At 46.4% G+C, this 22542-nt stretch overlaps 1 protein-coding gene across 5 annotated transcripts in view; it reads left to right on the top strand.

Annotated features, from left to right (window-relative positions):
• pcif1 (phosphorylated CTD interacting factor 1) overlaps positions 1 to 22542 on the top strand; it is a 144725-nt gene that overhangs the window by 47763 nt on the left and 74420 nt on the right. For all 5 annotated transcript variants that reach the window (XM_068000744.1, XM_068000743.1, XM_068000742.1 and 2 more), the window contains exons 4-6: positions 10819 to 10950; positions 13643 to 13854; positions 22218 to 22372. In XM_068000744.1, coding sequence (XP_067856845.1) covers positions 10819 to 10950; positions 13643 to 13854; positions 22218 to 22372 — 499 coding nt within the window. The remainder of the gene's footprint in view (positions 1 to 10818; positions 10951 to 13642; positions 13855 to 22217; positions 22373 to 22542) is intronic.

Genomic DNA, 22542 nt, shown 5'->3' with positions numbered 1-22542 from the left:
CTTTCAAGGAGCTATGAATCTGTACTCCTAGATCTCTTTGTTCTATAACTCTCCCCAACGCCCTACCATTAACGGAGTAGGTCCTGGCCCGATTCGACCTACCAAAATGCATCACCTCACATTTATCTAAATTAAACTCCATCTGCCATTCATCGGCCCACTGGCCCAATTTATCAAGATCCCGTTGCAATCCTAGATAACCTTCTTCACTGTCCACAATGCCACCAATCTTGGTGTCATCTGCAAACTTACTAACCATGCCTCCTAAATTCTCATCCAAATCATTAATATAAATAACAAATAACAGCGGACCCAGCACCGATCCCTGAGGCACACCGCTGGACACAGGCATCCAGTTTGAAAAACAACCCTCGACAACCACCCTCTGTCTTCTGTCGTCAAGCCAATTTTGTATCCAATTGGCTACCTCACCTTGGATCCCATGAGATTTAACCTTATGTAACAACCTACCATGCGGTACCTTGTCAAATGCTTTGCTGAAGTCCATGTAGACCACGTCTACTGCACAGCCCTCATCTATCTTCTTGGTTACCCCTTCAAAAAACTCAATCAAATTCGTGAGACATGATTTTCCTCTCACAAAACCATGCTGACTGTTCCTAATTAGTCCCTGCCTCTCCAAATGCCTGTAGATTCTGTCCCTCAGAATACCCTCTAACAACTTACCCACTACAGATGTCAGGCTCACTGGTCTGTAGTTCCCAGGCTTTTCCCTGCCGCCCTTCTTAAACAAAGGCACAACATTTGCTACCCTCCAATCTTCAGGCACCTCACCTGTAGCGGTGGATGATTCAAATATCTCTGCTAGGGGACCCGCAATTTCCTCCCTAACCTCCCATAACGTCCTGGGATACATTTCATCAGGTCCCGGAGATTTATCTACCTTGATGCGCGTTAAGACTTCCAGCACCTCCCTCTCTGTAATATGTACACTCCTCAAGACATCACTATTTATTTCCCCAAGTTCCCTAACATCCATGCCTTTCTCAACCTCTCATTCTTCTAAACTCCAGTGTGTATAGGCCCATTCTACTCAATCTCTCATCATAGGACAACCCTCTCATCCCAGGAACTAACATAGTGAACCTTTGCTGCACCGCCTCTAAGGCAAGTATTTCCTTCCTTAGATAAGGAGACCAAAACTGTACACAGTACTCCAGGTGTAGTCTCACCAAAGCCCTGTACAACTGTAGTAAGACTTCCTTACTCTTGTACTCCAACCCCCTTGCAATAAAGGCCAACATTCCATTTGCCTTCCTAATTGCTTGCTGTACCCCGCATGCTAACTTTCTCTGTTTCTTGTACGAGGACACCCAGATCTCTCTGAACACCAAATTTAAGTTTTTCACCATTTAAAAAGTATTCTGCTTTTCTATTCTTCCTACCAAAATGAATAACCTCACATTTCCCCACATTATAATCCATCTGCTACCTTCTTGCCCACTCACTTAACCTGTCTATATCCCTTTGCAGACTCTGTGTCCTCCTCACAGCTTACTTTCCCACCTAGCTTTGTATCGTCAGCAAACTTGGATACATTACACTCGGTCCCTTCATCCAAGTCATTAATATAGATTGTAAATAGCTGAGGCCCAAGCACTGATCCTTGTGGCACCCCACTAGTTACAGCCTGCCAACCTGAAAATGACCCGTTTAACCCTAATCTCTGTTTTCTGTCCGTTAACCAATCCTCTATCGATGCTAATATATTACCCCCAACCCCATGAGCCCTTATCTTACGTCACAACCTTTTATGTGGCACCTTATCGAATGCCTTTTGAAAATCCAAATATACGACATCCACCGGTTCCCCTTTATCTACCCTGCTAGTTACATCCTCAAAAAACTCTAATAAGTTTGTCAAACACTATTTCCCTTTCAAAAAACCATGTTGACTCTGCCTAATCATATTATGATTTTCTAAGTGCCCTGTCACCACTTCCTTAATAATGGATTCCAACATTTTCCCGATGACTGATGTTCTAAACTCATCTTCCTTAATGTGTCTGATACTTTGTAATGGTCAGTATGAAAATTGCAGTGCAATACTGAGGGAGTGACGTCTTTCAGATGTAACATTAAACTGAGGTGCATTCTGCCCTCTCAGGCGGATGTCAACGATCCAGTGGCACCATTCAAAGAGCAGGGGAGTTCTCCCAGTGGCCTGGATAACATTTATCCCTCAATCAACGTCACTAAAACAGATTACCCAGTAATTTATCTCATTGCTGTTTGTGGAACCTGCTGTGCTAGTATTGGCTGCTATGTTTCCCTGCGTTCACATTGACTACACTTTACAAAAGTACTTCATTGGTGGTAAAGTGCTTTGAGATGTCCTGAGATCACAGGAGGCTCTATATTAATGCAGATTCTGTCTTCTTTCTATCTTAGCCTAGATTCTCCAATTGACATTATTTTAGTGATGGTGTTAACCTGTTTAAAATGAATGGTTTAAACTGATGTTAAAATAGCAACAATTGGAAATTCCGGGCTCCTGTCTTACCACGTAGCTGTATAATATTCCACGTAGAGATTTCACATCCATTTCTTCCCTGTATATCTCTTTAACATTACAGGGATTTTAGATGCCTGTGTCTCTATTATCTTTGTAATATTTAGCATGGAGATTTCACACCCTGGGGCTCCGCTATTTACTAGGAGGATGCGGGTGAGGTCGCAAACGACCGAAGAACCGGGCAAGGTCGGGGATGCGGAGGTCCTGTCGAACTGAACGGCAGGACATTGTTATCATTTTTTTGTTCTGTTTCCCTCCCAGCAGCCGACCAAATGGACAGGCTGATCAGCAGCTGGAGACCACAGCCAGGGACTCTTGGGGACCGTCCCCAGCAATCAGGAGGGGAGAAAGTCGGAGATCGTGGCGGGGGGGGGGAGAGAGACCATCGGAGCGGCGGGGAGAGAGGCCATCTGGGCAGGGGGGAGAGAGGCCATCGGGGCAGGGGGGAGAGAGGCCATCGGGGCAGGAGAGAGAGGGAGCAGGGGGAGTGAGAGAGATCGATCGTCGGGGCAGGGGGAGAGAGAGAGAGAGGCATTGGGGCAGGGGGGGAGAGAGAGAGAGGCATCGGGGAAGGGGGAGAGAGAGAGAGAGGCATCGGGGCAGGGGAAGAGAGAGAGAGAGAGGGACATCGGGGCAGGGGAAGAGAGAGAGAGGGGCAGCGGAGCAGGGGAAGAGAGAGAGACCCTCAGGGCAGGGGGAGAGAGAGAGACCCCATCGGGGAAGGGGGAGAGAGAGAGAGGCATCGGGGAAGGGGGAGAGAGAGAGAGAGGCATCGGGGAAGGGGGAGAGAGAGAGAGAGGCATCGGGGAAGGGGGAGAGAGAGAGAGAGAGGCATCGGGGAAGGGGGAGAGAGAGAGAGGCATCGGGGAAGGGGGAGAGAGAGAGAGAGGCATCGGGGAAGGGGGAGAGAGAGAGAGAGAGAGGCATCGAGGAAGGGGGAGAGAGAGAGAGAGGTTTCGGGGAATGGGGAGAGAGAGAGAGAGAGAGGCATCGGGGAAGGGGAGAGAGGGAGAGAGAGAGGGACATCGGGGCAGGGGAAGAGAGAGAGAGGGGCAGCGGAGCAGGGGAAGAGAGAGAGACCCTCAGGGCAGGGAGAGAGAGAGAGACCCCATCAGGGCAGGGGGTGCAGAGAGAGAGAGACCGTCAGGGCAGGGAGAGAGAGAGAGAGCGAGAGACCATTGGGGCAGGGGGGGGAGAGAGAGAGAGAGAGGCATCGGGGAAGGGGGAGAGAGAGGGGGACATTGGAGCAGGGGGGAGAGAGAGAGACCCTCAGGGCAGGGGGAGAGAGAGAGACCCCATCGGGGCAGGGGGGGAGAGAGAGAGCGAGAGATCATCGGGGCAGGGGGGGAGAGAGAGAGAGACCGTCGGGGCAGAGAGAGAGAGAGAGACCGTCGAGGCAGGGGGAGAGGGAGAGAGAGACCGTCGAGGCAGGGGGAGAGGGAGAGAGAGAGAGACCGTCGGGGCAGGGGGAGAGGGAGAGACCGTCGGGGCAGGGGGGGAGAGAGAGAGTGAGCATCGGGGCGAGGGGGAGAGAGAGAGAGAGAGAGAGAGAGAGGGCATTGGGTCGGGGGGAGAGAGAGAGGGAGCATCGGGGCGGGTGGGGAGAGAGAGGGGACATGGGGCAGAGGGGGAGAGAGAGAGGGAGCATCGGGACAGGGGGAGAGAGAGAGGGGGCAGGGCGAGGGAGAGAGGGGGCAGGGGGAGAGAGAGACACCATCGGGGCAAAGGGGGAGAGAGAGAGACCGTCGGGGCAGGGGGAGAGAGAGTAAGACCGTTGGGGTAAGGGGAGAGAGAGACCGTCGGGGCAGGGAGAGAGACAGAGACCGTTGGAGCAGGGGGAAGAGAGAGACCGTCGGGGCAGGGGGAGAGAGAGAGAGACTGACCGTCGGGGCAGGGAGAGAGACAGAGACCGTTGGGGCAGGGGGAAGAGAGAGAGAGACTGACCGTCGGGGCAGGGAGAGAGACAGAGACTGTTGGAGCAGGGGGAAGAGAGAGACTGTCGGGGCAGGGGGAGAGAGAGAGAGACCGTCGGGGAAAGGGGAGAGGGGGGGCATCGGGGCGGGGAGAGAGAGGGGGCATCGGGGCAGGGGGAGAGAAAGAGAGAGAGTGGGGGCATCGGGGCAGGGGGAGAGAGAGAGAAAGAGAGAGATGGGCACGGGCCAGGGGGAGAGAGAGAGAAACACCATCGGGGCAGGGGGAAAGAGAGAGGGGGCATCGGGGCAGGGAGAGAGAGCGAGACCTTCGGGGCAGAGGGAGAAAGAGCGAGACCTTCAGGGCAAAGGGAGAGAGCGAGACCTTCGGGGCAGAGGGAGGGAGCGAGACCTTCGGGGCAGAGGGAGAAAGAGCGAGACCTTCAGGGCAAAGGGAGAGAGCGAGACCTTCGGGGCAGAGGGAGGGAGCGAGACCTTTGGGGCAGAGGGAGAGAGCGAGACCTTCGGGGCAGAGGGAGAGAGCGAGACCTTTGGGGCAGGGGGAGAGAGAGAGAGACCGTCGGGGCAGGGGGAGAGAGAGAGAGTCCGTCGGGGCAGAGGAGAGAGCGGGACCGTCGGGGCAGGGGGAGAGAGAGAGAGAGACCGTCGGGGCAGAGGGGGAGAGAGAGACCGTTGGGGCAGAGGGGGAGAGACCGCGATCAGCAGAGGGGGAGAGAGAGACCGCGATCGGCAGAGGGGGAGAGAGAGACCGCGATCGGCAGAGAGAGAGACCGCGATCGGCAGAGGGGGAGAGAGAGACCGCGATCGGCAGAGGGGGAGAGAGAGACCGCGATCGGCAGAGGGGGAGAGAGAGACCGCGATCGGCAGAGGGGAAGAGAGAGACCGCGATCGGCAGAGGGGGAGAGAGAGACCGCGGTCGGCAGAGAGAGAGAGAGAGAGACCGCGATCGGCAGAGGGAGAGAGAGAGAGACCGCGATGGGCAGAGAGAGAGAGAGAGAGACCGCGATCGGCAGAGGGGGAGAGAGAGACCGCGATCGGCAGAGGGGGAGAGAGAGACCGCGATCGGCAGAGGGGGAGAGAGAGACCGCGATCGGCAGAGGGGGAGAGAGAGACCGCGATCGGCAGAGGGGGAGAGAGAGACCGCAATCGGCAGAGGGGGAGAGAGAGACCGCAATCGGCAGAGGGGGAGAGAGAGACCGGGGTCGGCAGACGGGGAGAGAGAGACCGCGATCGGCAGAGGGAGAGAGAGAGACCGGAATCAGCAGAGGGGGAGAGGGAGACCGGGATCGGCAGAGGGAGAGAGAGAGAGAGACCGGGATCGGCAGAGGGGGAGAGAGAGACCGCGATTGGCAGAGGGGGAGAGAGAGACCGGAATCAGCAGAGGGGGAGAGGGAGACCGCGATCGGCAGAGGGAGAGAGAGAGAGAGAGAGAGACCGCGATCGGCAGAGGGGAGGCCGAAGGCTTCCTTGAGGGGCCGGGGAAGAACTCCTGCTCCTTCTGGCCCGTGAGGAGTGCTGTAAAGGCACTTAGCTTTTGAACCGGCAGCTCCCACCTCCCTTTCACTGCCGGGTTTCCCGATCTTGTGCAGCAACAGTAAATTTTAATTCGGGCTCCCAGCTGCACTGTGTGGGCCCGGTTTAAATATGTTAATGAAGTTTCCCACCTCTCCACGGAGGTACATTCGGACATCCCGATATCCTCTGTCGTAAGGTGGCATCCTCTGCTGGGGACATGTTCCCCGTATTTAAGTCTTTATCCCCCCGACCCTCTCCCACCCGTTGTGGGGGTTGGGGGGTTAATATCGAAACCTGTGTCTCCCCATATAATCTCTGTAATGGTTGTGGTGTTCTGGGCTTGTTGAACATGCACTTTTGTTTTATTAGCAGTGAGATTTGGAACTTGTTTTATGAAATCAGTATAAGAACTGTCAAACCATGAGATGTGAGGAGTGGGAAAGCAGAAGCAGGAAAGCCTGAGGCTTTGGTAGGCCTGACTGGCAGATGAGGACGAGGGGAGCTGGAGACCTAGCTAGTGAAGAAAGAATTAGTTTAATATTAACAGATTGGAAATTAGTCACCAGGAAACCACTGTCCTTTCCTATATGTCTCTGGAATTTCTTAATTCAGAGGAGATCCCTATTTTATTAAGCCTGTTAAGAAAAAACTTCTGATTGAACACCAAGTAACTTTCATACTTCATAGTGACATAAAACCCAATGAAAACGTCAAACTAATTGAGTGCAGATTAAATAAAGTAGTCAGATAGTATGAGAAATTATATAAACTTGAGATGCATTCAGCAGTTGGTACTGCCAAAACTGGCACTTGCTGGTTCTGAGGAACTGAGAGTGCAATAAAAATGGCAATTAAAGTAGTATTTCCATTACTGATGGGAAGGATCTCTACAACAATCACATTCCAGCCACTCAAACGTCACTAAAATTATGAGCCACCAAGTACATCCACAGTAAAAATGACAGAAGGAGGCTTACCTGCTGTAAAGATGATGAAGCAGCTCGGCAGTGAACGAAATGGAAAGGTTTTGCAGCTCTCCCCAGTGTTACACTGCCACAGCAGACACACACACACTGGCAGTGCCTCACATCGAACTGCACACAAGCAGGCCACATCACTGCAACTATTGATTATTACTGCCTCATCTCCCAGTGTGTGCTCTGAAACTGCTCGTGTGTGGAAGGAGGTCCCCCCGTCAGTACAGGCAATGAAGTAAGGATAAAAAGGGGAAATGTGAATGTTGTACACCTGGACTAAAAGCAGAAAATGTTGGAAATGGACAGCAGGTCAGTTGGCATCTGAAAGACAAAGATCAGTTGACAAAGAAGAGTGGGCTGACGCAGTGGGTTAAACGCTGCCTTTTTACCTTTGGAATCTGGGTCCAAATCCCACCCAGGCTGATGGGAAGAAACTCTCCTCTTTTCTCCGGCTGTAAGGATCCTCAATGCAGATCATATCTGGCGTGGGATCACTGCACGAAAATACCCCCCAATTGACAATTAACTGAGAGAGGACAGCTACTGTGGGAAATGGAAAAACATCACACTGGCCTGTACTTCTGAGGTTGGGGCTGAGGCATGTTGTTGAGGCACTATAGAGGGAGTTTTACTCAGCATCTAACCAATGTTGCACCTGGCCTGGGAGTGTTTCATGGGACAGTGTAGAGGGAGCTTTACTCTGTATCTAACCAGTGCTGGACCTGCCCTGGGAATGTTTGATGGGTCAGTGTAGAGGGAGCTTTACTCTGTATATAACCTGTGCTGTACCTGCCCTGAGAGTATTTGACGGGACAGTGTAGAAAGAGCTTTACTCTGTATCTAACATGTGCTGTATCTGCCCTGGGAGTATTTGACAGGACAGTGTAGAGGGAGCTTTACTCTGTATCTAACATGTGCTGTACCTGCCCTGGGAGTGTTTGATGGGACAGTGTAGAGGGAGCTTTACTCTGTATCTAACATGTGCTGTATCTGCCCTGGGAGTATTTGACGGGACAGTGTAGAAAGAGCTTTACTCTGTATCTAACATGTGCTGTACCTGCCCTGGGAGTGTTCGATGGGACAGTGTAGAGGGAGCTTTACTCTGTATCTAACATGTGCTGTACCTGCCCTGGAAGTATTTGACGGAACAGTGTAGAGGGAGCTTTACTCTGTATCTAACATGTGCTGTATCTGCCCTGGGAGTATTTGACAGGACAGTGTAGAGGGAGCTTTACTCTGTATCTATCATGTGCTGTATCTGCCCTGGGAGTATTTGACAGGACAGTGTAGAGGGAGCTTTACTCTGTATCTATCATGTGCTGTATCTGCCCTGGGAGTATTTGACGGGACAGTGTAGAGGGAGCTTTACTCTGTATCTAACATGTGCTGTATCTGCCCTGGGAGTATTTGACAGGACAGTGTAGAGGGAACTTTACTATGTATCTAACATGTGCTGTACCTGCCCTGGGAGTGCCTGGTGCTGACATTGGAGCGGTGATTTTCTCCCTGGGGGTATCAGTACCATTGGCTGTATTCATACAAGCAACTGGGCGCAGGGAAGTTGGGTATTGGATACTGGCTGGTTTCCCCCCCTGTAATTTGGTCCTGAAGTCACGTATGCTCATTCTGAGTGGCGTCCAGTATCGAAGTAAGGGACTGATAATCAGGGTACTAGGGTGGTAAACAGAAGATAGTTGATAGCCTCATAATGATGATGAGATTGAATAGTGTGATAACTAAATTACAGGGGGGGAAACCAGCCAGTATCCAATACCCAACTTCCCTGCGCCCACTTGCTTGTATGAATACAGCCAATGGTACTGATACCCCCAGGGAGAAAATCACCGCTCCAATGTCAGCACCAGGCACTCCCAGGGCAGGTACAGCACATGTCAGGCCAGTTGGGCTGAATGGCCGGTTTCAATGCTGGAGATTCTATGTAACTCTACGTAGGTGGTAGAAAATGAGAGGGGACTTGACCGGGAGAGCTGTAGGCACCAGGGTGGCTGCACCTGCCATGATGTCACCAACCATATGTAGAGGTCCTGGTACACCTACGTACCAATCACCATGGGAGCTTGGCTCTGTAGGTTCCGGGTCAGCATACAGCCACTTGCTGATCTGTTTTATCAGCTGTAAAGACACATCGGTACAGCAGTCAATGGCAGGCATGGAAGGTTACCACTGCACTCAACACTTTTTCTTTCATTTCCTTCCTGTCTAGCACAACCATCCAGTGTGCTGCCCACTACTGTAGTTCAGGGGATTGATGCACTGGTCAGCATTGCCATCTATTTCCTCTCCTTTGCTACTGACTGCTGCAGCACTCCATCTCTCCATTTCCACCCCACATATTTTGACTGCCACTGGCTTTGGCAGCTCATGTTTTGCGGCAAAAAACCTTTATAACGACTTTTTAAATGACCCCTATTTATATGAACACTTGCCTTAAATGGCCACATGCCTTTTTTGTTTTTTCACAATGCAATGTTTGCAACCTGTTAAAGGATTAGCATCTGGACATGAAATTCCCCTTGGTTGTCTGAAATGGAAAGTGCTTCATTCACCATGAGGATGGGGTGTAATAGAGTTATAATTCAAAGCCTGATAATCAGGGTACTAGGGTGGTAAACAGAAGATGGCCTTAAAATAAGAGTGGGATTTTATTGTGTGATAGTTGATAGCCTCATAATGATGATGGGATTGAACAGTGTGATAACTATAATTATATTATATAATATATCTCTTAAATCTTCCTAACCCTGTAACAAACATATGTACAAAATTCTTTTTCAAGTTTATTAATTACAGCAGATGTTTTGTGAAGTGTTTTCTGCTGCTGAATCATTTTTGGGTATTGGCTCACTGCAGTCTGCTTGGGCAATCTGACCATGGTCAAACTGGCCTAGGTTACTGTCTGGTACCAGCGCTCAGTTTCAATATCCTGTGTACAAGGTGTCAGCTTTGGCTCAGTGGTATCACTCTCTCCACTGAGTCAGGATTGTGGGTTCAAGCCCCACTCCAGAGACTTGAGCACAGAATCCAGGCTGATACTTCAGTACATTACTGAGGGAGTGCTGCACTGTTGGAGGTGCTGTTCTTTGGATGAGATGTTAAACCGAGGCCCTGAGTGCCCTCTCAGGTGGATGTAAACGATCCCATGGCACTATTCGAAGAAGAGCAGGGGAGTTCCCCTGGTGTCCAGGGCCAATATTTATCCCTCAACCAATATCACTAAAAAACAGATGATCTGGTTATTATCATATTGCTGTTTGTGGGATCTTGCTGTGCACAAATTGGCTGCCGTGTTTCCTACATTACAACAGTGACTACACTTCAAAAGTACCTCATTGATTGTAAAGCACTTTGGGATGTCCCGAATTCATTCTTTCGAATGTTCTGGGTCCTTCTCAGACTAATATGACACTATCTACCCTGTCTTCTGTCATAGCTTTTCAAAATGTGGTGCCAGGTCAGAAGTCAACACAATGGCTGAACACGAACAGCTGATTTGCTTGGAAGGTGCTGGTTACATGGATGTTGAATTTCAGTTTCTGTAGACACAGGGGAACATCGGTTTGGGACAGAAATGTTCCTCCTTCCCCAGATTCGATAGGGAATTGACTGGTGTGCAGCATGCATTGTACAGAGGGTACAGCCCGGGGTGTATAGAGGGTACAGCACAAGGTGTATAGAGAGTATAGCAGGGGGTGTATAGAGCACACAGCACAGGTTGTGCAAAGGTAACTATGCACAATGTTTACGATTTAACTCTCAATGTGCCAGCATTAATGATTTGATGGAAGAATGCACATAGTACTTTGATATAATTTAATTGATTATTTTGTTTCTCTTGTAGTCTGACCCTCTTGGCTTAAATGCAACTGTGGAGTCGGGTGAAGGAGATTCAGCGGCTGATAACGGACAACGGAAGCGACGACATTCTGAGGAAACCCAGCAGCACTCAACAAATAGCTTCAAAAAACCCCGAGTACGTATTACCTGATGTTTGAATGTAGTCTGAGAAAAATAATCTTTGCATTCTCCCACACCTATGTATGTCAGTGAAAATTTTATGGGTCCTTTACTTGAGCGTCAGAACTGTCATATACATGAGGTGGTGTTGGAATATAGTTGAGATATTGTTGTAATGTAAATGAGTTAGCATTGTAATGTAAATGAGGTAACACTAATATAAATGAGGCAATGCTGCAATATAATGCTGTAGTGTAGGTGGGGTGGGTCTGCTGGTTAGGTGGGGTGGGTCTGCTGGTTAGGTGGGGTGGGTCTGCAGGTTAGGTGGGGTGGGTCTGCAGGGTGGATGGGGTAGTGCTATAATGTAATTGGAATTTTATGATCATTCTATGAATGAATAAAACTATGAGTTAAGATGTTGGAGCATCTCGTTAAATGCCAAGTTACTGTTCTCTATCTGAAGATATTATTAAACACTGGTAGCGTGAAGTCAGGTTGAATTGATTGTGATTAACTGGGGCAAAATTCCTCTGATCGCATTGTATTGCAGTGCGATGAATGCCTTCTGGAAGATTAACTCTTGGGTATTTCTAGTGAAATTGTGAAATCATAAATGTGTTCTTTTAGAAATAGCCAACAGAGGAACTCTCCACAAACATACTTAGGATGTTGCTACACATAGAATCATAGAATCTGACAACTCAGAAGGACGCCATTCAGCCCATCCTGCCTGTGCCGGTTCTTTGAAAGAGCTATCCAATTAGTCCCTTCCCTTTCCCCATAGCCCTGCAAATTTTTCCCCTTCAAGTATTTATCCCGTTTCCTTTTGAAAGTGACCAGAGGGATTGCATTCTCTGTGTTCTTGTATTCTGGGATAGATACACTCTCTGTAAATGGCAAACTGCGAATGAGGTGAAGAGTCTGCAGCTAAGTGCAGGAAAAGCTCGTGTTTAATGTTGGTGACAATTCTACATGTTAGAAATCAAGACTGAAACCAAAGTCCGTCGGGTCACGTGCTGGAGGCCCCAAATATATGTATTGTACAGAGTCATCTTTGCAGGCAAAAGAACACATGGAATTAAATCCAGAAAAAATAAATAATACCTCACAGTCCTGTAAGATGTTGTAATGTCAGCACTCCACAGGTTGAGACATCGGCCCAGATTTTAACTGCCCCCATCTGGCGGAAACCAGACAAGGGCGGTTAAAATAACGAGGAGTCACCCCCACCGATCCTGCTTCCTTCCCGTCCTGTCCCCATATTACAGAATCATGGACTCTTACAGCACAGAAGGAAGCCATTCGGCCCGTCGTGCCTGTGCTGGCTCTTTGAAAGAGCTGTCCAATTTAGTCCCACACCCCAGATTTTTCCCCATAACCCTGTAAATTAGCCCTCTTCAAGTACATGTCCAATTGCCTTTTGAAAGTTCCGATGGAATCTGATTCCACCTCCCTTTCAGGAAGTGTGTTCCAGATCGTAACAACCCTCTGTGAAAAAATTATCATTTCCCCTGTAGTTCTTTTGCCAATTATTTTAAATTGGTTACCGACTCACTTGCCAGAGGAAACAGTTTGTCCCTATTTGCTCTATCAAAACCCTTCATAATTTTGAATACCTCTATTGGTTCTCCCCTTAACCTTCGCTGCTCTAAGGAGAATAATCCCAGTTTCTCCAGTCTCTCCACATAACTGAAGTCCCTCATCCCTGGTATCATCCTGGTAAACCTCCTCTGCACCCTCTCCAAGGCCTTGATATACTTCTTAAAGTGTGGTGCCCAGAATTGGACACAATACTCCAGCTGAGGCCTAACCAATGATTTGTAAAGGTTCAGCATAATTCCCTTGTTTTATATTCAGTGCTTCTATTTACAAAGCCAACAATCCCATATGCTTTCTTAACCGCTTTATCAACTTGCCCTGCCACCTTCAACGATTTGTCCCTCTGCTCTTGCATCCCCCTCAAAATAATACCATATTATCCTTTATTGAGCAGGCAAGCAGGACACCCGCAGGAAGGAAGCAGGATCCTGCTTTAAATATGCAGATCGGATCCGATGATGTCAACAGGACCCGATCTACAATATCAACCAGAGGCCTGAGCAGGGAGGGGGAAGTGTTGGCTCCTTCGTCAGGCAAAACCAGCCAGGTTTCCTGTGGGCCAGGAGGGACAGGTGCTCCTCGGGGCCTCACAAGGAAGCCTTGAGCATGCCTTGAACCGGGATACCCTCCCGATCATGGCATGACCCCACTCCGGCCCCGATCACGGATAGACCCTCCCGTTAAGATTGGCAGGGCCTCCACGTTCCCGGCCTTGCCGAGTTCTTCGGCTGATTACAGCATTCCCCACCTCCCCGTTAATATCGGGGCCATTGGTTCTCATTTGGTTTAAGTGACATTGCCATGTAATCCTTTGTATTGACTTTGTGACAGCAGACAAGTTGCACCTTCATTAGAGAGGTTAGGGGTGAAATTAGTGAAGTAAATGGAAAAGAAAGTCAGGTGGGGTGCAAAGCAGGCTGTTGATTCGCTACTGCCTGGTTTGCACTACCATCAAAGAGCAACATAAACCTATAGCCGAATGTTGCATTGGGTTAAGTTCTCCAGGTTCAGAGCACGACTTCTCTTGGGCCTAACTGTTGGAGATTGTTGTGACTGAAATTGTTGAATATAATATATTATTTTTATTCTATTTCTACTTTTTTCGACAGGTAGATGCGCCATTAACTCCCACAACTCCGACAATTCCTATTTCTCCCATTGCCGCTGGCACTCCTAGCACACCTGTATCCCGAACAAGTGGATCCAATTCAGCTGATGATAAGCAACAGCCAGCACCGTCACCATCACCATCATCATCCTCAGCATCGTCGTCCTCCTCCTCATCTTCATCATCTGTGATTGCACCTATCCGTCCTACTGCGTGAGTGCTTATCCTCAAATTGAGACTGTGAGGGAGTGGGAATCTCTGGGACATTTAATGCTTATATTTGTTGCACAGAACTGTGTGGAGTTTAGTCATTGGAATAATGGATAAAATGGCCTCCAACAATGACTCCAGGAAGGAATTGCCGTCTGCTCTCGCCATGAATAAAGATCAACCCAATTGTTACTCGAATCAAACTTAGAGTAGTATTGGTACTGTGATCAAACCTAGAGTAGTATTGGTACTGTGATCAAACCTAGAGTAGTATTGGTACTGTGATCAAACCTAGAGTAGTATTGATACTCAGATCAATCCTAGAGTAGTATTGGTACTGTGATCAAACCTAGAGTAGGATTGGTACTGTGATCAAACCTAGAGTAGTATTGGTACTGTGATCAAACCTAGAGTAGTATTGGTACTGTGATCAAACCTAGAGTAGTATTGATACTCAGATCAATCCTAGAGTAGTATTGGTACTGTGATCAAACCTAGAGTAGTATTGATACTCAGATCAATCCTAGAGTAGTATTGGCACTCAGATCAAACCTAGAGTAGTGTTGGTACTGTGATCAAACCTAGAGTAGTGTTGGTACTGTGATCAAACCTAGAGTAGCATTGATACTCAGATCAATCCTAGAGTAGTATTGGTACTCAGATCAATCCTAGAGTAGTATTGGTACTGTGATCAATCCTAGAGTAGTATTGATACTCAGATCAATCCTAGAGTAGTATTGGTACTCAGATCAAACCTAGAGTAGTATTGGTACTCAGATCAATCCTAGAGTAGTATTGGCACTCAGATCAAACCTAGAGTAGTATTGGTACTGTGATCAAACCTAGAGTAGTGTTGGTACTGTGATCAAACCTAGAGTAGTATTGTTACTCAGATCAATCCTAGAGTAGTATTGGTACTCAGATCAATCCTAGAGTAGTATTGGTACTGTGATCAAACCTAGAGTAGTATTGGTACTCAGATCAAAGGGGTGATTCAAGGGGTTCAGGGTAAACATGTTCCCACAAAGAAAAAGGGAGGGGCTGCCAAATCTAGAGCCCCTAGGATGTCAAGAAGCATTCAGGGTTAGATAAGGCAGAAAAAGAAAGCCTATGATAGACACCGGGAACTCAATACTACGGAAAGCTTAGAGGAGTATATAAAGTGCAGGGGTGAAGTTAAAAAGGAAATTAGGAAAGCAAAAAGAGGGCATGAAAAAATATTAGCAGGTAATATCAAAGATTTTTTATAAATACATTATGAGCAAGAGGATAACTAAGGAAAAAGTAGGGCCTATTAGAGACCAAAAAGATAAACTATGTGTGGAGGCAGAAGATGTGTGTATGGTTCTTAATGAATACTTTGCATCTGTCTTCACAAAGGAGAGGGATGATACAGGGATTGAAGTTAAGGAGGAGGAGTGTGAAATATTGGATGGGACAAACATAGTGAGAGAGGAAGTATTAAGGGGATTAGCATCTTTGAAAGTGGATAAATCACCAGGGCCGGATGAAATGTATCCCAGGCTGTTAAAAGAAGCCAGGGAGGAAATAGCGGAGGCTTTAACAATCATTTTCCAAACTTCACTGGATACAGACGTAGTGCCGGAGGATTTGAGGATTGTACCGTTGTTTAACAAGGGAGCGAAGGATAGACCGAGTAATTACAGGCCAGTCAGCCTAACCTCGATGGTGGGCAAATTATTGGAATCAATTCTGAGGGACAGGATAAACTGTCACTTAGAAAGGCACGGGTTAATCAAGGACAGTCAGCATGGATTTGTTAAGGGGAGGTTGTGTCTGGCTAACTTGATTGAATTTTTCGAGGAGGTGACAAGGAGGATCGATGAGGGTAGCACAATTGATGTAGTAGTCTACGTCGATTTTAGCGAGGCTTTTGACAAGGTCCCACATGGAAGATTGGTCAAAAAAGTAAAGGCCCATGGGATCCAAGGGAAAGTGGCAAATTGGATCCAAAATTGGCTCAGTGGTAGGAAGCAAAGAGTAATGGTCGACGGGTTTGCGACTGGAAGATTGTTTCCAGCGGGGTGCCGCAGGGCTTGGTACTGGGTCCTTTGCTTTTTGTGGTATATATTAACAATTTGGACTTAAACGTAGGGGGCATGATTAAGAAATTTGCAGACAACACAAAGATAGGTCGTGTGGTTGACAGTGAGGAGGAAAGCTGTAGACTGCAGGAAGATATCAGTGGACTGGTCAGATGGGCAGAAAAGTGGCAAATGGAGTTCAATCCGGAGAAGTGTGAGGTAATGCATTTGGGGAGACCAAACAAGGCAAGGGAATACACAATAAATGGGAGGATACTGAGAGGTGTAGAGGAAGTGAGGGACCTTGGAGTGCATGTCCACAGATCCCTGAAGGTTGCAGGACAGGTAGATAAGGCGGTTAAGAAGGCATATGGAATACTTTCCTTTGTTAGCCGAGGCATAGAATATAAAAGCAGGGATGTTATGGTGGAACTGTATAAAACACTAATTAGGCTATAGCTTGAGTACTGCGCAGAGTTCTGGTCACCACATTACAGGAAGGATGTAATTGCATTAGAGAGGATTCAGAGGAGATTTATGAGAATGTTGCCAGGACTGGAGAATTTTAGCTATGATTACAGATTGGATAGGCTGGGGTTGTTTTCCTTGGAACAGAGGAGACTGGGGGTGATTTGATTGAGGTGTACAAAATTATGAGGGGACTGGATAGAGTGGATAGGGAGGACCTATTTCCCTTAGTGGAGGGGTCAATAACCAGGGGACATAGATTTAAAGTGGAAATGAGGAATTTTTTTTCCACCCAGAGGGTGGTGGGGGTCTGGAACTCACTGCCTGAGAGGGTGGGAGAGGCAGAAACCCTCAACTTATTTTAAAAAATACCTGGATGTACACCTGCAGAGCCGTGACCTGCAGGCCTACGGACCAAATGCGGGAAAGTGGGATTAGGCTGGGTGGCTTGTTTCTCAGCCGGCATGGACACGATGGGCTGAATGGCCTCCTTCTGTGCCATAAATGTTCTATGATTCTAAACCTAGAGTAGTATTGGTACTCAAAACAGCCATGGACAACTAAAGAGGTAAGGGACAGTATAAGACATAAGGAAAGGGCATAAAAAAAGGCAAAAAATGGCACAGATCCTGGCGAACGGGAAAGATGCAAAGATCAACAAGGGGTCACAAAACAGATAGTAAGGGCTACAAAAAGAGAGTATGAAAAGAAACTTGCAAGGGATATCAAAACCAATACGAAGAACTTTTATAGTTATATTAGGAAAAAGAGGGTGGTCAGGAGCAGTGTTGACCCTTTAAAAACTGAAAATGGGGATAGGGGAAATGGTGGACATGTTGAACAATTACTTTGCGTCAGTATTTACAGTAGAAAAAGAGGATAGCATGCCGGAAATCCCAAGAAAACTAATACTGAATTGGGTACAGGGACTCAATAAAATTAACATAGGTAAAGTAACAGTAATGAAGAAAATAATAGCACTAAAGAGTGACAAATCCCCAGGACCAGATGGTTTCCATCCCAGGGTTTCAAAGGAAGTAGGTGAGCACATTGCAGAGGCCCTAACTATAATCTTTCAAACTTCTCTAGATTCAGGAACTGTCCTCTAGATTGGAAAATTGCACATGTCACTCCGCTTTTTAAGAAAGGAGAGAGAGGGAAACCAAGGAATTATAGACCAGTTAGCTTAACATCTGTTGTGGGGAAAATGCTGGAGTCTATAATTAAGGATAGGGTGACTGAACACCTCGAGAATTTTCAGTTAATCAGAGAGAGCCAGCATGGATTTGTGAAAGGTAGGTCGTGCCTGACAAACCTGATTGAATTTTTTGAAGAGGTGACTAAAGTAGTGGACAGGGGAATGTCAATAGATGTTATTTATATGGACTTCCAGAAGCCCATGGAATCGAGGGAAAAGTACGGACTTGGTTAGGAAGTTGGCTGAGCGAAAGGCGACAGAGGGTAGGGATAATGGGAAGGTACTCACATTGGCAGGATGTGACGAGTGGAGTCCCGCAGGGATCTGTCTTGGGGCCTCAATTATTCACAATATTTATTAACGACTTAGATGAAGGCATAGAAAGTCTCACATCTAAGTTTGTCGATGACACAAAGATTGGTGGCATTGTAAGCAGTGTAGATGAAAACATAAAATTACAATGGGATATTGATAGATTAGGTGAATGGGCAAAACTGTGGCAAATGGAATTCAATGTAGGCAAATGTGAGGTCATCCACTTTGGATCAAAAAAGGATAGAACAGGGTTCTTTCTAAATGGTAAAAAGTTAAAAACAGTGGATGTCCAAAGGGACTTAGGGGTTCAGGTACATAGATCATTGAAGTGTCATGAACAGGTGCAGAAAATAATCAATAAGCCTAATGGAATGCTGGCCTTTATATCTAGAGGACTAGAGTACAAGGGGGCAGAAGTTATGCTGCAGCTATACAAAATCCTGGTTAGACCGCACCTGGAGTACTGTGAGCAGTTCTGGGCACTGCACCTTCGGAAGGACATATTGGCCTTGGAGGGAGTGCAGCGTAGGTTTACCAGAATGATACCCGGACTTCAAGGGTTAAGTTACGAGGAGAGATTACACAAATTGGGGTTGTATTCTCTAGAGTTTCGAAGGTTAAGGGGTGATCTGATTGAAGTTTATAACATATTAAGGGGAACGGATAGGGTGGATAGAGAGAAACTATTTCCGCTGGTTGGGTATTCTAGGAGTAGGGGGCACAGTCTAAAAATTAGAGCCAGACCTTTCAGGAGTGAGATTAGAAAACATTTCTACACACAAAGGGTGGTAGAAGTTTGGAACTCTCTTCTGCAAACGGCAATTGATACTAGCTCAATTGCTAAATTTAAATCTGAGATAGATAGCTTTTTGGCAACCAAAGGTATTAAGGGATATGGGCTAAAGGCAGGTATATGGAGTTAGATCACAGATCAGCCATGATCTTATCAAATGGCGGAACAGGCACGAGGGGCTGAATGGCCTACTCCTGTTCCTATGTTCAAATCAAACCTGAAGTAGTGTTGGTCCTCAGATCAAACCTAGAGTAGTAGTGGTACTCAGATCAAACCTAGAGTAGTAGTGGTACTCAGATCAAGCTGAGAGTAGTGTTGGTACTCAGATCAAACCTAGAGTAGCATTGGTACTCAGATCAACCTAGGGTAGTATTGGTACTCAGATCAAACCTGGAGTAGTATTGGTACTCAGATCAAACCTGGAGTAGTATTGGTACTCAGATCAAACCTGGAGTAGTATTGGTACTCAGATCAAACCTGGAGTAGTATTTGTACTCAGATCAAACCTGGAGTAGTATTGGAACTCAGATCAAACCTATAAGATCAAACTTGGAGTAGTGTTGGTACTCAAATCAATACCTGAGTGGTATTGTTATTTAAATCAATACTTGAGTGATATTGGTACTCCAATCATAGCTTGAGTAGTTTTGGTACTCAAATCAAACTGGAGTAGTATTGGTACTCAAATCAATATTTGAGTAATATTGGTACTCAGATCAAAGTTGGAGAAATACTGTTACAGAAATCTAAGCTGGAGTAGTCTTTTTGCTAAAATCTGACCATGTTCAGTGCTTGTATTCAAAGGTAAGTTGGTGTAACATTATTGCTCAAATCCAAACCAGGTGTAGGTTTGTTGCTTGAATCTGACCTGGAAATAATATTGAAAAGAAAGACTTGCATTTATATAGTGCCTGACCAGTTTTCACAGAACCATCTTAATGATCTTCACATATATTGAATTGCTTTAAAGTGCAGTGACTGTTGTTACATAGGCACATGTGGAAGCCATCTGTGCACAGAAAGATCTCTCAAATGGCAATGAGACGAATGGTCAGTTAACCTGTTTTTGGTTATAGGAGCCTTGAATAGTACTATGAACTCTCTAATTTCCAGCTAAATCACCAATCAAGAATGCAGGCCCTTGGTTTAACCTCTCATCTGAAGCACAGCACCGCTGACATTGTAGTACTCCCTCAGTACTGTGCTGTAATGGTAGCCTAGAGTCTTGACTGTGTACTCAACTGTTGGAGTGCAGCTTGAACCCACATCCTTCTGAGGTGAGAGTGCTATCAACTGAGCCAAGCTATTTTTATATATCTCTCTATATCTACCTATCTGGATAGATAGATATAGAGATATATATAACACAAAACATGGAAGTATAGTGAACAGTGAGGAGGATAGTGATAGACTTCAAGAGGATATAGACAGGCTGGTGGAATGGACAGACACATGGCAGATGAAATTTAACGCAGAAAAATGCAAAATGATACATTTCGGTAGAAAGAAGGAAGAGAGGCAATATAAACTAGAGGGCACAATTCTAAAAGGGGCACATGAACAGAGAGATCTGGGGGTATATGTGCACAAATCGTTAAATGTGGCAGGGCAGGTTGAGAAAGTGGTTAAAAAAGCATACGGGATCCTGGGCTTTATAAATAGAGGCATAGAGTACAAAAGCAAGGAAGTCATGATGAACCTTTATAAAACAGTGGTTTGACCACATCTGGGCACCGCACTTTAGGAAAGATGTGAAGGCCTTAGAGAGGATGCAGAAGAGGTTTACTAGAATGATTCCAGGGATGAGGGATTTTAGTTACGTGGATAGACTGGAGAAGCTGGGGTTGCTCTCCTGGAACAGAGAAGGTTAAGAGGAGATTTGATAGAGGTATTTAAAATCATGAAGGGTCTAGACAGAGTAGATAGAGAGAAACTGTTCCCATTGGTGGAAGGGTCAAGAACAAGAGGACACAGATTTAAGGTGATTGGCAAAAGAACCAAAGGTGTCATGAGGAAAAGCTTTTTTACGCAGCGAGTGGTTAGGATCTGGAATGCACTGCCCGAGGGGGTGGTGGAGGCAGATTCAATCATGGCCTTCAAAAGGGAACTGGAGAAGTACTTGAAAGGAAAAAAATTGCAGGGCTACGGGGAAAGGGCGGGGGAGTGGGACTAACTGGATTGCTCTCGCATAGACTCGATGGGCTGAATTGTCTCCTTCCATGCTGTAACCTTTCTATAATTCTATGCTTTTTGTTGGAACACGAGTCAGGCATATTATTGTGTGACTCTCAGTGGGAACAGTATCTCCAGAGTTTATTGTGCCCTTGTTTGTTTACTGTTCCAAGCTTAAACATTCTTAGCAGCTGGATTCCCATTCGGATGATTGAGACCGTCTGAAAGAGAACTGCATCTGAGAACAAAAGCTAATAAACTAGTGGTTAAAGTTGCTGTTGTGAAGGAGACAAAAGTCTACCTCAGCAAAGTGGGTGAAGTCAGACTGTTTATCTCAGGTGCTCTTCACCTGTGGGGGATGACAATTACCATGACCTCGATATTAACCCCGCCCCCCTCTTGACACAGCCCAGCCCAGAGCAACATCTTAGTATCATTGAATCTTACAGCACAGAAGGAGGCCATTCAGCCCATCATACCTGTGCCGGCTCTGAATGAGCTATCTACTTAGTTTCACTCCCCTGCTCTTTCTGTATAGCCCTGCAAATTTTTCCTTTTGAAGTATTTATCCAATTCCCTTTTGAAAGTTACTATTGAATCCGCTTCCACCGCCCTTTCAGGCAGAGCATTCTTTAGTACAGAATATATAGAACAGCAGAAGTTCAACTTGACTCGTAATGTCCTTAGAGGGACAGTGTCTTCACTCCAGGATGTTACAAATTTCTGCTTCTCTGTGAAGGTTAAGATTGCCAATCCTTCAGGCTTGTCCTGGAGTCTCCAAGAATTAAAAATTAATCTCCTGAATATTGCTGCGAGCAACCCAGAGGAGCATTAAAAAAAAGTATTTTTTTCATTTTCTTTAAACATTTTCATTGATTAGTTATAAAAATATTGGAGATGGGGAAAGAGGTTGTTTGACTGGGCAGGACAGTTGGAGGTGGAAGGTCATGTGATGTATTCCTGGAGGTTTATCACCCAGAGTTGGTGACCCTAGTGAAGGTTGAGGAGTCTGTACCTAAGGTTGCTAATCACAGATGGTGCAGAAGCAAACAGTGCCCAAATGTGAGTGGAAAGTTGCATAAATACGGCTGAACCAAGGGACATGGGCCCAGTAACTTGATCTTTTTAAATTAATTATTATATACACCGATTACACCGTAATGAACAGCCGAGGTTCAGCTAAACATCTGTAATATCAGCAGAGTTTAAGTGGGGGGGGGCGTTATTTGATTTTAGCAATGATATGGGTCTATATAGAGTTCAGCCATGTGCATTTTATAAATCAGGTGGACCCATATCGAGAATTATCTAGATGTGAGAGAATGATGGTGTAAACTTGGATTATGTGAATCACAAAGTACAATCTGTGTTGCAGTGTGTACTGGGACCTTGATATTCCAACTAACGCAGTGATTAAAGAGCGTGCTCCAATCGAGGTGCTCCCACCACATCCAGACGTGGAGATGTTACGAGCACAGCTGACAGTGAAACTGAGACAACACTACCAGGAGCTGTGCCAACAGAGAGAAGGTAATCTCTACAACTGGCAAGGGTACAAAAGTCTTCTGTTCCATGCACTGATGTTGCTCATCTTGATAAGCAAAAAAAAATCATAAAGAAGAATAAAAAGCAAAAAATACATGCTTCAGGCTGTAGTTTTTATTCTTGTGTAGAATGCTTTATTTTCCCATCCTTTCTAT

This window comes from Heptranchias perlo, chromosome 19, assembly GCF_035084215.1.
Source record: "Heptranchias perlo isolate sHepPer1 chromosome 19, sHepPer1.hap1, whole genome shotgun sequence".
NCBI lineage: Eukaryota > Metazoa > Chordata > Chondrichthyes > Hexanchiformes > Hexanchidae > Heptranchias > Heptranchias perlo.
This window is presented reverse-complemented; position numbering and strand designations above follow the sequence as displayed.